Raw genomic sequence first — 14,708 nt, 5'->3', positions numbered from 1 at the left:
AGGACACAACAGCCCAACCTAGCGGGGCCCGTCACCACCTGGTCTGGGGATCATCTCTACCACAAGGGGCTGAGGTACAGCTGCCCTGGGGAGGGAGGGCAGAAGGCCAGGCATGTGGGCTAAACTGGCAGGCCGCCGCAACGCGTAAATGTTTCCACACCAGCAAACATTTACTGAGCATCTATCATGTATAAGAACATTGGCAACAAGCCCTCCAACAAGCCGGTCCCTGAGAGGAGCGTGTGGATAGTGCCTGTGTGGGCCAGCGGACCCTCTCTGGAGCTGCAGGGCCAGGTATCCCACTGGGATGGGTGGAGCTGGCCCCCTCACCCGCTCCAGATTGTGGCCTGGCCACTGTGCCTCTTTTCTTGGCTGTGATGGGCACTGGGGTACTTGTTCCCCTCCTGCCTGACCATCAGGTGCCAGGTGGCTTCACTGTATCCTTGGGAAACTATGGAGCTGGGGCATGGAAGAGTAGGGACATGGCAGAGGCCTGAAACTCGGCTCAGAGCCTCAGGGAGCATAAGGTGGGGCATAGCAGGACAATCCCAGTCTTGGAGACCAGTTGCTTACCTGCCTGGCCTTCAACCCCCATCTGACTTATCCACCTGACAGGGTGAGTGGATAAACCCAAAGTACCTTGGAGCACTTACGTGAATTTTATCAACACTAAGATTCTGAAGTACCACAGGGACAGAAGAGAGCCATCTTGAAGCTAATTGTGTTAGCTAAACAAAGGACAAATTAGAGAGTAATCATTATTCCATTTATAAAATAATTTTTCACTTTTCTTTTCTTTTTCTTTTGAGACAGAGTCACACTCTCATCTTGCCCAGGCTGGAATGCAGTGGCACGATCTCGGCTCACTGCAAGCTCCGCCTCTCAGGTTCCAGCGATTCTCCTGCCTCAGCCTCCCAAGTAGCTGGGATTACAGGAGCTCACCACCATGCCCAGCTCATTTTTTGTATATTTAGTGGAGACAGGGTTTCACCATATTGGCCAGGCTGGTCTCAAACTCCTAACCTCGTGTGATCCACCCGCCTCAGCCTCCCAAAGTGCTGGGATTACAGGTGTGAGCCACCATGCGTGGCCACTCCTGATGTTTTAAGTGCCATGATATTCTCCTGGTTTTCCTCCTACATCTTTGGTTTTTCCTGAGTCTTCTCTGCACTTTCCTCTTTGCAGTCCCCCAGATGTTGGTGTCCCTTCAGCATTGTGTCCTGGAGTCTACTATTTCCCACACTACACTCTCTCCTGCAAGATGCCATCCTTTCTCTTTTCCTAATTTTTTTTTTTTTTTAGAGACAAGGTCTCTCTCTGTCACCCAGGCTGGAGGGTAGCAGCAGGAGCATAGCTCACTGTACCCTCAAAGTTCTGGGCTCAAGCAATCTTCCCAAGTCAACCAGGATTACAGGCACGCACCACCAGGCCCAGTTAATTTTTTTTTTACTTTTTGTAGAGACAGGCTCTTTGCTATGTTGTCCAAGCTGCTCTTGAATTTCTGACCTCAAGTAATCCTTCCACCTTGGCATCCCAAAGTGCTAGGATTACAGGTGTGAGCCACTAGGCCTTGCCTCATCCATTTTTACAACTTTTTTTTTTTTTTTTTTTAAGACAGAGTCTCGCTCTGTCGCCCAGGTTGGAGAGCAATGGAGCGATCTTGGCTCACTACAACCTCCGCCTCCCAGGTTCAAGCAATTCTCCTGCCTCAATCTCCTGATTGGCTGGGATTACAGGCACACACCACCATGTCCGGCTAATTTTGTATTTTTAGTAGAGATGGGGTTTCACCATGTTGGTCAGGCTAGTCTCAAACTCCTGACCTCAGGTGATCCACCCACCTTGGCCTCCCAAAGTGCTGGGATTACAGGTGTGAGCCACCGCGCCCAGCCCCATTTTTATAACTTTAACTGCCATCAATATGACAGATTTCTCACACTTCTTTCTAGATCCAAATATTCACCTGCTTGAACAGCTCCATTTGGAAGTCTTATCAGCAGCACCTTAACTTATCCAAAACTGAGCTAACCACCTTCTCCCCACACCTTTCCCCACACCTTGCTATTCCATACCTTCATAAATAGCACTGTTACATACCTAGGTGTCTAAAACAGAATCCTAAACTTCATTTTAACTCTGATTTCTTCCCTTATCTTTTGGAGTCCACTTCTCTGCCACTAACTTTTTTTCAGGACACCACTATCTATCTTTCCTGGGTTAATACAACAGTATTATACTGATTATACAATACTGATCTCTGAACCTATCTCTTCTCCACTACAGCCAAGTAACTCTTTCTTAAAAAAAAAAAAGGCCGGGCGCGGTGGCTCACGCCTGTAATCCCAGCACTTTGGGAGGCTGAGGCGGGCGGATCACAAGGTCAGGAGATCGAGACCACGGTGAAACCCCGTCGCTACTAAAAATACAAAAAAATTAGCCGGGCGCGGTGGCGGGCGCCTGTAGTCCCAGCTACTCAGGAGGCTGAGGCAGGAGAATGGCGTGAACCCGAGAAGCGGAGCTTGCAGTGAGCCGAGATTGCGCCACTGCACTCCAGCCTGGGCAACAGAGCGAGACTCCGTCTCAAAAAAAAAAAAAAAAAAAGGCCAAATCAGATGTAATTCCTTTATAATAAATACACTTTTAATATATTTTGTAGAGATGGGGTCTCACTATGCTGCCCAGGCTGATCTCAAGTTCCTGGCCTTAAGGGATCCTCCCACCTCAGCCTCCCAAAGTGCAGGAATTATAGGTGTGAGTCACAGTGCCCAGTCTCACTCTTCTAAATAAAACCCTTGATTCCCCACTATTCTCAGAATAAAGCCAAGATTTTTTTTAACATCGCTTACAAGGCCCAATCCAATCTCTCATTTATCTCCTGAAGTCCATTTATTGCACTAGCTGTGCTTTACTCATTTGGAATTATCAATTCCCTAAACCTATTGTCTCACCTCTCTCATCTCTGTCTGTATATATGTCTGCCCAATTCTCTTCCAAGTCTCTGCACGTTCCTCCTACCAGAAACATCTTCCAGATTTTAGATAAAAAATTATTTCTTCTGGGAAGCCTTTCTTGACCTCCCTCTTTAGTGCTCCCATATTAGCTCCTTACCATTCTCTCACTGGATTCTAATACCTATTCATGTGTCTCTATTCCTGTTAACCTTTAAGCTTTCTGAGGACAGACACCATGGCTTGCTCACAATTGTAGCCTTAAGATATGAACCACGCCTGGCACATAGCAGTCTATCAATAAATAATGAATTTAGTAATAAGATTCCATTCGCAACTCAAAATTACCTCCCTTAAATTTCTGAAACTTCAGCCAGGCGTGGTGGCTCACACCTGTAATCCCAGCACTTTGGGAGGCTGAGGTCGGTGGATCACCTGAGGCCAAGAGTTTGAGACCAGCCTGGCCAACAAGATGAAACCCCATCTCCATTAAAAATACAAAAAATTTAGCCGGGCATTCATGTCTGTGGTCCCAGCCACTACGGAGGCTGAGGCAGGAGAATCACTTGAACTGGGGAGGCACAGATTGCAGTGAGCCAAGATCGCACCACTGTACTCCAGCCTGGGTGACAGGGTGAGACTTGGTCTCAAAAAAAAAAAAAAAAGAAATTCTGAAACTTAATTATCACCTATTGAAACTATTGTTAAAATTCCTGAAGTTTTCTCTTAACATCTATGACCACCTTTCCAGACACAGAGAACTTAATCACATTTTAATATTTATTTATTTATTTATTTTGAGACAGAGTCTCGCTCTGCCGCCCAGGCTGGAGTGCAGTGGCCGGATCTCAGCTCACTGCAAGCTCCGCCTCCTGGGTTTACGCCATTCTCCTGCCTCAGCCTCCCGAGTAGCTGGGACTACAGGCGCCCACCACGCCGCCCGGCTAGTTTTTTGTATTTTTTAGTAGAGACGGGGTTTCACCGTGTTAGCCAGGATGGTCTTGATCTCCTGACCTCGTGATCCACCCGTCTCGGCCTCCCAAAGTGCTGAGATTACAGGCTTGAGCCACCGCGCCCGGCCTCACATTTTAATATTAACCCAAGAGAAAGGAAATGTTCCATACAAAAGAATATGAATGAGGCTGGGCACAGTGGTTCACACCTATAATCCCAGCACTTTGGGAGGCCAAGGCGGGAGGATCACCTGAGTTCAGGAGTTCAAGACCAACCTGACCAAAATGGAGAAACCCAGTCTCTACTAAAAATACAAAATGAGCCCAGCACGGTGGCGCATGCTTGTAATCCCAGCTACTCAGGAGGCTGAGACAGGAGAATTGCTTGAACCCAGGAGGCAGAGGCTGCAGTGAGCTAAGATCATGCCTTTGCACTCCAGCATGGGCCACAGAGTGAGACTCCGTCTCAAAAAACAAAAAAAGGAATATGAATGGAAATTGGCCATCAAGCTAAATACTACAAACATGACAGTTCCTAATTTTTATAATAAACATGTACTCACTCAACAATTTGAAAGATTAAGGCCTCTTCTATAACTGAGGTTCTATAATTTTCTGAAGTATGTGATTGCCACTATGCACAAAGCTCTATGAATTTCTGTACCAGTAACCTCTTGTACTCTTCTTAGCCTCTACTTTCTATGCCCTCACATTTGTCCTTACCTTCTAGTTTATTTTGCACCTGTTCTATAGTGTCTATGTATCCCTCACCTTCACTCCATGAATTACTCTGATTACACATGTGCACTAGTTATATGTGTGGTAGATGTCAGCCCAAAGTTGGTGCTAATGGAATACTGCCATGGCTCAAAATACATTTTATTTTATTTTATTTTATTTATTTTATTTTATTTTATTTTTTTGAGACAGAGTCTCGCTCTGTCGCCCAGGCTGGAGTGCAGTGGCCCGATCTCGGCTCACTGCAACCTCTGTCTCCTGGGTTCACGAGATTCTCCTGCCTCAGCCTCCTGAGTAGCTGGGATTACAGGCGCGCACCACCATGCCCAGCTAATTTTTATATTTTTAGCAGATACAGGGTTTCACCATGTTGGCCAGGCTGGTCTCAAGCTCCTGAACTCCAGTGATCCACCCGCATTGGCCTCCCAAAGTGCTTGGCATTACAGGTGTGAGCCACCACACCTGGCTTCAAAACATTCTTTAAAAATTGCTATTTCAGAATAGATCCAGCCGCATATTTTTCCTTCATGTTTTGAGAATTGATATGACTTCTGAAAGTGTTCAACAGTAATTCAAAGCCATGTATGATAAATCAGAGATCAAACAGTAGTATTGTAAAATGTGGAATGACTATAAAAGTAACAAGACTGGTTTTCTTAGGCAGCAGTGAGCTGAAATCACACCACTGCGCTCCAGACTGGGTGACTTAGTGAAATTCTGTGGGGGGGGGGCCCAAAAAGCAAGCATAAATGGCAAACCATGCTGTATATAGCTTCTCAGTATGGTTACTACAAAGGTCGTAACTTCTCTTGGCCACCTGCTTATCAGTCTGACCATGCAAAAACTGTTTATGGCATAATGTTAGTGAGAATTCCAGAACTGTGTCTTTTAGTTGGGCATGGCAGCACACGCTTGTAGTCCTAACTTGCTCTGAAGGCTGAGGCAGGAGATCACCTGAGCCCAGACAGTAAAGGATGCAGCAAGCTATGACTGTGCCACTGTACTCCAGTACTCCAGCCTGGGTGACAGAACAAGACCATCTTTAAAAAAAAAAAAAAAAAGAAAGAAAGAAAAGAAGAAGAAATCTCAGAAATTGTATATACTATGATCTACAATGTAAAAATAAGTACATAAACAAGAAGTGGAATATGTAAAACAAATATTGCTGTTGTGAGAAGGAGGATTAGTTATTTTCCCTTTTATCAAAATTATTTCAGCCAGGTGCAGTGGCCCACGCCTGTAATCCCAGCACTTTTGGAGGCCAAGGTGGGTGGACTGCTTGAGCCTAGGAGTTCAAGACCAGTCTGCACAACAAAGTGAGACCCGTCTCCACAAAAAATATAGAAAGTTACCCTGGAGGCTGAGGGGGGAGGATCGCCTGAACCCAAGAGGAGGAGACTGCAGTGAGCCATGATCAGACCACTGCACTTCAGTCTGCGTGGCAGTGTAAGACCCAATTCATCTCAAAACAACAACAACAACAAAAAAAGTTATTATGATATTGTCTTTTTAATAATCTCTTTTTTTAATCAGCCATTACTGAACCAGGCACACTGATGTGCACCTGTAGCCCCAGTTACTGGGAGGGCTGAGGCAAGAGGATGGCTGAGCCCAGAAGTTGGAAAACAGCCTGGGCAACAAAGAGAGGAGACCTCCATCTCTCAAAAAAAAATAAAAATAAAAATAAAAAATCAGTCATTATGTCATACTCACTGAATCAGAGAGAGATCTGTTCTATTCAGTAAGAAATAAGACTTTTCCAAAATCTTTCAATTTTCCGTTCTATTTCTAAATGCCAAAGAAAAGATAAGACTCACATTTATTTTAATTTTTTTCTTTTTCTTTTTTTCCCTCCTGCCTAAGGAATAAGGACTCACATTTTTGATGATGCATTTGTTTTTACAAGAATGTTGAGCTTCCAAGTAAAACCTCTGTGAAATCAGAGCATAAGCGATTAAGGTCACTATAATTCATCCAGCAATTAATAAATGTAAAATACCTTTTAATCATAAACACTACGATTTAAACATATGTGGAGAGAACTCCAAAAAAATTCTTTTTAAGGCATGTAAAAAAGGCAAAAAGAAACCAATCATATGTTTCTAATGGTTAATCACTAACTTGTAAGAAGAATCCCAAAAATTATCAATAGAAATTCACAGTATTTCAAGAACGCTCTGAGGCATCTTCCTCTGTAGATTTTCAGTATCATTGTCCACTGACTGAGGCCTCCAACTTGATCCAGAAATCAAGCTGTGTAGACTAACAGAAACAGAATTAAAGCAATTAAGTGAGTCAATTCACCTCATCACACTTTGGTTTTTTTGTGCACCTAATAAAAATGTTGCAACAGAAGTAGTAAAGTGGCGTTAAACCAGTCAGAGTTTGGGAAGAGTAGTAATTAGCATAAGAAACTGAAAATTAATTAAATGGCTTTTAGGGCCAGGCACGGTGGCTCACGCCTGTAATCCCAGCACTTTGGGAGGCTGAGGTGAGTGGATCATTTGAGGACAGGAGTTTAAGACCAGCCAGGCCAACATGATGAAACCCCGTCTTTACTAAAAATACAAAAATTAGCCGGGCCTCGTGGCAAGCGCCTGTAGTCCCAGCTACTAGGGAGGCTGAGACAGGAGAATCGCTTGGACCTGGGAGGTGGAGGTTGCAGTGAGCCGAGACCGTGCCACTGCACTCCAGCCTGGGCAACAGAGCGAGACTCTGTCTCAAAATAATAATAATAATGTGGCTTTTTTTCCTTCTTTTTGTTTTTTGAGAAATGGTCTTGCTCTCCTGCCAGGGATGGAGTGCAGTGGCATGATCAACTCACTGCAGCCTTGAACTCCTAGGCTCAAGCAATCCTCTCACCTCAGCCTCCCCAGTAGCTGGGACTACATGTCGGTGCCACTACATCCAGCTCACTTTTTTTTTTCTGTATAGATGGGGCCTCACTATGTTTTGCCCAGGATGGTTTCCAACTCCTTGCCTCATGTGAATCTCCAGCCTCCGTCTCCCAAACTGCTGGGATTACAGGTGTGAGACACCGCGCCAGGCCCAAGTGGCATCATAAACTATCTCTAGGAAATCTAAAGAAAGGATTAATAGTGATATTCACTTCTCTATCAGATTCACTGCGAAAATTTTTCTATATAAGCATAACGCATCAACACTAACTTATATACACAATAATCTTCTCCACAGCAATGATTTGTTAGACATTACGAAATCCTTTATATATTTAATAATTCAATCCTTTATATCTTCAATAATCCAATCACAAAGTTTAAAAATATTAAGAGAAGTTATCATGTAACTCCTCCACCCCAATTTCATTACAAATTTTACTTTACTAACTTTGACCTGATGTTCCACGCCCACAAGCTAGATAACAATGCGTCAAATATCTCATTATCACTGCAAAGCAAAAAAAATAAAGCTAGCTTTAATATAAAACTTTAACTAGTATACAACCTGTAGTAGTTAAAACAATATAAAATTTTACTTAACCAGATATTGCACGTTAAACTCTAGGAACATTAACATGGAAACATTCTCCGCATCTAACACATGCCGAGATAAAGTACAGATCCGTTGAGAAAGGGAACTAACATTCTGACCTCCTTCCAAAATGACAAACTAGAACGGCAAAATTACACTCAGGCACACTGGAGTACTCTTCCCTCAAATCCCTCCACAGAGCACTTCATCATTTGCTCCGCCCTCTAATAACTCATGCAAGAAAAGTTCAGCACCATCAGAGAGAAACAAGACAGAATTCAGAGAATGGCTTTAGGGCCTTTCCTCCAGGCGGTAAGAGGATCTGCGTGTGCCCTTCGCAGGGGTCCAAAGGGAGAGAACAACCTAGGCCTAGGGTTTCGGGGATACTGACACCCAGAAACAGATTTTCTCTCAAAGAAGTTTCTGCCGCCATCCCTATCTTATCAGCAGGAGGCCCCGGCGCCATCGTCTCCGTCTTTATGATTTTATTATGGGGAGGTGGGAAACGCCACCCAGGATTCCTCCAGGCCTCCCCGATTCAGCTTCGGGGTCCCCCTCATTCTTCCCTCTAAGCCGCAGTCCCCGGGTCCTCCTCGGCACCCCCGCTTCTGGCGGCCTATCCCCCGGGAAGTGGACGGGCACGGCCGAACCCACCGGCCTCGCCGTGAAGGCGGGAGGGCCCGAACCCGCCAGGGCCACGGCGATGGCTCCGAGGGGCCCGGAAAGGGGAAGGGCAGGCCGGGGACCGGGGCAGGATGACCTGGCCGGGGAAGAAAGGAAAACGGAGGTGAGGAGACGCACCGCCCCGCAGGGCTGCACCGAGAAGGGAGATGATGAAGGAGGAGGAGGAGGGCGGTGGCCCGGGTGCGGCCCCCCACTCCTCCCGCCCCCGGGTCCCCGGGCCGGCGGGGGCGGCGGACTCGGCCCATTCCCAGGTCTGGGCTGGCGGGGGGCTGGGGGATCTCCCTCCACACTACTAGGAGACAGAGAACGAGGGTCTCGGGAGCGCGGGGGCTGTCTCCCGCCTGAACCCGGAGACCCCGACGCCGTCGTCGCCTCTTCCTCAGGAGGGAGGACGGGAGCTGTGGGTAAAGCCCGAAGGAGGAATGCCTGAAGGTGAGGGGAAGCCCGGGGCAGACCCGCCGCCCGCTCCGGGCCCCCCCCTCCACCTTCCGGTAACCGCGTCTCTTACCGGTGATGGCGGTGAACTGTTGAATTAACCCCTTCAGCGCCGAGGACGCCGCGGAGCCCCCGTGGGCAGCCATCTTACCGCCGCCGCCGCCGCCGCCGAACAACAACACAGACACACACGGACCGCCCTCCCCCACCTCGCCGCGCGGGGTGCGCAGGCGCATTGACCGCCCCTCAAGCCCCGCCCCCAAGCCCCGCCCCTCCCGGCCCCCTCCAGCGGTCTGCGCAGGCGCACTTGCCCACCGGGCCGGAGCGCTCCCCGCTCTCCGGTTGGCTGCTCGGTTGCTGCCTGACCGGTGCATCGTTTTTACCACTGCTGGTGCTTTCCTCTCCGGGCTCCAAGGCTAGTCTCGCAGGCGCAGTGTCGATTCCTACATTCCGAAGGAAGCTTCGGTCTTGGCAGATATTTCGCATTTCAGCTTCGCGAGCTTTGTTGACAGGGCCAACTCCGGTAACGGTATTTTTTCTGCTTCGCAGTTGCTCCGCGCTCTGTTAGGTCCCATCAAAATACAAACCCTGCCTCCTCGCTTTGAAGCGACTCTCCCCGTCCCCGCCCCCCAGCCTCTAGACTAATGGCTCAGCTCATCGACTGTGGCGAGTGAAATTCCAGAGCCCTTCATGCCAAAGAAAGCACCTAGCGCAGGGTTGACACCCAGTGAGTTTTCATCAGCGATTATTTAGTCTGCTTTCCTTAAATAAATTGGCCATCACGTCTCCCGTTAGCGTCTTAGTGAGACCGCAAGAGGTGTCATGTGTATAAAAAGAAACTCTGTATATGCAATGGAGTTGAGAAGACATGTAGAAAGGAGACTGGAAAAGTGTGCTCAAAACGCTGGTAATGGTTACCTTCAGAGAGGAGAACGATCGGCACGATGGTCAAAGCAGACTTTACTTCCAGTTTCTTATTTATCTTTTTATTTTTAAACAAACATTACTGGCCGGGCGCGGTGGCTCATGACTGTAATCCCAGCACTTTGGAAGGCTGAGGTGGGAGAATCGCTTGAGGCAAGGAGTTCGAGACCAGACTGGGAAATATATCAAGAATCCATCTCAAAAAAAAAAAAAATATATATATATATATATATATATATATATATATTCGTGTGTTACTTGAATAATTTTATTTTGTAAAACAGTTACATGAGTGGGGTGCGCTCAAATCTAATGATTCCCCACCTTGCCCATAAAGTTAAAAGAGATTCCGTGCGGCCCGGTGCCGTGGCTCACGCCTGTAATCCCAGCACTTTGGGAGGCCGAGACGGGCGGATCATGAGGTCAGGAGATCGAGACCATCCTGGCTAACACGGTGAAACCCCGTCTCTACTAAAAATACAAAAAAATTAGCCGGGCGTGGTGGTGGGCACCTGTAGTCCCAGCTGCTGGGGAGGCTGAGGCAGGAGAATGGCGTCAACCCGGGAGGTGGAGCTTGCAGTGAGCCGAGATTGCACCACTGCACTCCAGCCTGGGCGACTGAGCAAGACTCTGTCTCAAAAAAAAAAAAAAGGAGATTCCGTGCGATTCTGTTTGTTTTAGCCTCCCACCTTCCAGCCTCCACCCACATATTTTGCATCTTCAGAGGAAAATGGCCCAATAAAAGATGGGATGAGCTATCTGAAGAATTGACACATCTTAAGAGTAAATATGGTATTGGGGAGAATTTAAATAGCCATGTCAAATCAAGGGGTATAGTTTTTTGTTTTGTTTTGTTTTGTTTTGTTTGACAGGGAGTCTCGCTCTGTTGCCCAGGCTGGAGTGCAGTGGTGCAATCTCAGCTCACTGCAACCTCCGTCTCCCGAGTTCAAGCGATTCTCCTGCCTCAGCCTCCCAAGTAACTAGGATTACAGGTACGAACCACCACGCCAGACTAATTTTTCTATTTTTAGTAGAGACGATGTTGACCAGGCTAGTCTCAAACTGCTGACCTCAAGTGATCCGCCTGCCTCAGCCTCCCAAAGTGTTGGGATTACAGGCCTGAACCATCGCGCCCGGCCGGGCTATAGTTTCAGGAAGATATGATTACTGTAAAAGAAAGCAGACTCCAGTAATCCCAGCACTTTGGGAAGCCGAGGCGGGCGGATCACCTGAAGTCAGGAGTTCGAGACCAGCCTGGCCAACATGGCGAAACCCCATCTCTACTGAAATTACAAAAATTAGCCGCTGTGGTGGCACAGGCACCTGTAATCCCAGCTACTTGGGAGGCTGAGGCAGGAGAATCACTTGAACCCAGGAAGTGGAGGTTGCAGTGAGCCTAGATCATGCCACTGCACTCCAGCCTGGGTGACAGAGCAAGACTCCATCTCAAAAAAAAAAAGTATTTTAAGTTCAATGACAGATTGGTCCTGGCACTGCCTTCCAGGTTGCTGCCGTTCTCTAGATGGGCCGAGGAAGGACCTGGACCAGTCATGAATTTCAGAAGCTGATTCCTTCACATTTGATGCAGAGGTGCAAAAACACGCAAGGGAAGAAAGTCAAATCAAGAAAGTGTTACCTCTGTCTCCCTAACCCTTCATCCTAAAGGCTGAGTCACTAGCCAGCCATGCAAAATCAAGCTCCACATAAAATGGTATAACACCATTAACTACAAAAACTAACACAGTGATTACTGTACCTCCATCAGATGGAGAAGCTAGCAATGAGCTCTGCAGGTTTACCAGGTTTATTTCCAGAGTCTTATAATTCAGATTTAATGATATGATTTAGATTAACAGTGCAAGAAAAGGTGATAAAGGCTGTGGCATCCACAACTCCAGAAGGCATTTTTTTAGAAATTAAAAAATAAGATAAAAGAAAATGAGACAGGGGGCCAAAAAGATTCCACGGTGGGAGGTGGGAGGGAAGGAAGGGAAGAAAATGAGACAGTTTCCATGGATAACCAGGGAATGGGGAAAAATAAATAACGAATTGATGAATAATACAACCTTGAAAAGCTTTTTTGGGCCGGGCGCGGTGGCTCAAGCCTGTAATCCCAGCACTTTGGGAGGCCGAGGTGGGTGGATCACGAGGTCAGGAGATCGAAACCATCCTGGCTAACACGGTGAAACCTCATTTCTACTAAAAAATACAAAAAAAAATTAGCCGGGCGCAGTGGCGGCACCTGTAGTCCCAGCCACTCGGGAGGCTGAGGCAGGAGAACGGCGGGAACCCGGGAGGCGGAGCTTGCAGTGAGCCGAGATCGTGCCACTGCACTCCAGCCTGGGCGACAGAGTGAGACTCCGTCTCAAAAAAAAAAAAAAAAAGAAAGAAAAGAAAAGAAAAGCTTTTTTGGATTATTAAAGAATATGAAGGACTGACCGGGTGCAGTGGCTCACACCTGTAATCCCAGCATTTTGGGAGGCCGAAGCTGGGGATCACCTGAGGTCAGGAGCTCCAAACTGGCCTGACCAACATGGTGAAACACCGTCTCTACTAAAAATACAAAATTAGCTGGGCATGATGGTGCGCGCCTGTAATCCCAGCTACTCGTGTGGCTGAAGCGGGAGAATCGCTTGAGCCCAGGAGGTGAAGGTTGCGGTGAGCCAGGATTGCACTACTGCACTCCAGCCTGGGCAACAGAGTGAGACTCCATCTCAAAAAAAGAAAAAGAGAATATGAATATGAAGGATGGGTGCGGTGGCTCATGCCTGTAATCCCAGCACTTTGGGAGGCCAAGGCAGGAGGATCACTTGAGCCCAGGAGCTCGAGACCAGCCTAGGCAACATAGGGAGACCCTATCTCTGAAAAAAGAAAAACAAATTTTAATTATCCAGGCATGGTGGTGCAAGCGTGTAGTCCCACCTACTCTGGAGGCTGAAGTGGGAGGATCACTTGGGCCCAGGTGGTCGAGGCTGCAGTGAGCCGTGATGGCACCACTGCACTCCAGCCTGGGTAAGATATGTGGAAATCACAAGAAACAGTGGAGGATCTAGTAACAGTAGAACTGTCACAACCCATACGTCCAAAGAGATGAGAACAGACAGAAGTTAGTGAAATCCCAAATGAGATTTTTTTGTAGAGCAAGAAGCAATGACCTTCTGTCAAGGGACATGAGCAGCTTGAGGCAATCTCAGAGAAGAGCCCAGGGAAATAAATACCCTGACCGCGATCTCCTCTTCTGTCTCCTGCCGGGAATCCTCAATGGCTGAACCCAAATGGAAGACAGAAGGCACAGCGAGCAGCCCCTGGTAGTTCCCACAGGCAGCCCCGTGGGCAGAGAGCAGGATGGAAAAGAGGAAATTTATGGGCACAGATTTAAAATGGAACGGTCATGGAAATACATTTCAAAACTTGTGGAGCTTTCTGGTTTGTTTGGGTCTTTTTTGTTTCATCCTGTTTTGTTTTTTGAGACAGAGTCTCTCTCTGTCACCCAGGCTGGAGTGCAGTGGTATTATCTTGGCTCACTGCAGCCTCTGCCTCCTGGGTTCAAGCGATTCTCCTGCCTCAGCCTCCCAAGTAGCTGGGATTACAGGAGCACACCACCATGCCCGGCTAATTTTTGTATTTTTAGTAGAGAAGGGGTTTCACCATGTTGGCCAGGCTGGTCTCGAACTCCTGACATCAAGTGATCCACCTGTCTCGGCCTCCCAAAGTGCTGGGATTACAGCAGGGGTGAGCCACAGAACCTGGCCCAAAACTTGTGGAGTTTTAACAGAAGCTAAAGGAAAATATATAACCTTAACTGGTTATATTAGAGAAGAAGACTGGAAAATAAGTAGCGCAGCATTTAATCAAGAAGTTAATGAAGGAACAACAACTCAGCAAACAGGGAAATGTGACAGGAAAAATATGAAGAAAATACAATAAAGAGCAGAAACTGATAAAATAGAATACAAAATACAGAAGAGAGGACTCTTAAAATCAAAAGCTGGTTCTCTGAAATAACAATATTGAAAACCTTTGATAGGCCAGGCGGGGTAGCTCATGCCTGTAGGCCCAGCACTTTGGGAGGCCGAGGTGGGCAGATCACCTGAGGTCAAGAGTTCCAGACCAGCCTGGCCAACATGGTGAAACTTCGTCTCTACTAAAAATACAAAAATTAGCTGGGCGTGGTGGCAGGTGCCTGTATTCGCAGTTACTCAGGAGGCTGAGGCAGGAGAATCACTTGAACCCAGGAGGTGGAGGTTGCGGTGAGCCGAGATTACACCATTGCACTCCAACCTGGATGACAGAGTGAGACTCCATCTCAAAAAATAAACAAAAAATAAAAATAAAAATAAAACCTTTGACAGATTAAGAAAAAAGAGACACAAACAGTATTATGAAAAAAAGACATGGCAGATAGAGCCGTGGCTTGAAAAATAAGAGAATATTATGAATAATTTTATGCTGATGAATTAGAAAATAAATCTACAGTTTCCTAGAAGAAATAATTAACAAAATGGGACTCAACTATGCGTAGACTTACGACCAT

The 14,708-nt window shown here is 46.9% G+C and overlaps 1 protein-coding gene and 1 pseudogene across 9 annotated transcripts in view; one reads left to right on the top strand and one right to left on the bottom strand.

Moving 5' to 3' along the window:
• Positions 1-9,468, bottom strand: part of UBXN7 (UBX domain protein 7) — a 78,585-nt gene extending 69,117 nt beyond the window's left edge. Inside the window, exons 1-2 of one of the 8 annotated variants that reach the window (XM_031663936.1) lie at positions 9,324-9,430; positions 6,761-6,901 (exon numbers count right to left, since the gene is read on the bottom strand). In XM_031663936.1, the coding sequence (XP_031519796.1) occupies positions 6,761-6,851 (91 nt within the window). In that variant the 5' untranslated portion in view covers positions 6,852-6,901; positions 9,324-9,430. Of the gene's footprint in view, positions 1-653; positions 729-6,760; positions 7,152-9,323 lie in introns of those variants that run through there. The other 7 variants (XM_031663942.1, XM_003895336.4, XM_031663941.1 and 4 more) reach the window with 7 other exon arrangements.
• Positions 8,147-10,036, top strand: LOC108584757 (annotated as a pseudogene). Its single transcript, XR_004182386.1, has one exon. The product of XR_004182386.1 is annotated as a collagen alpha-1(I) chain-like (transcript).
• Positions 10,037-14,708: the final 4,672 nt, after the last annotated feature.

The sequence above is a fragment of the Papio anubis genome, chromosome 2 (assembly GCF_008728515.1).
Source record: "Papio anubis isolate 15944 chromosome 2, Panubis1.0, whole genome shotgun sequence".
NCBI lineage: Eukaryota > Metazoa > Chordata > Mammalia > Primates > Cercopithecidae > Papio > Papio anubis.
Note: the sequence above shows the minus strand (reverse complement) of the source record. Positions and strands in the feature narration are given on the sequence as shown.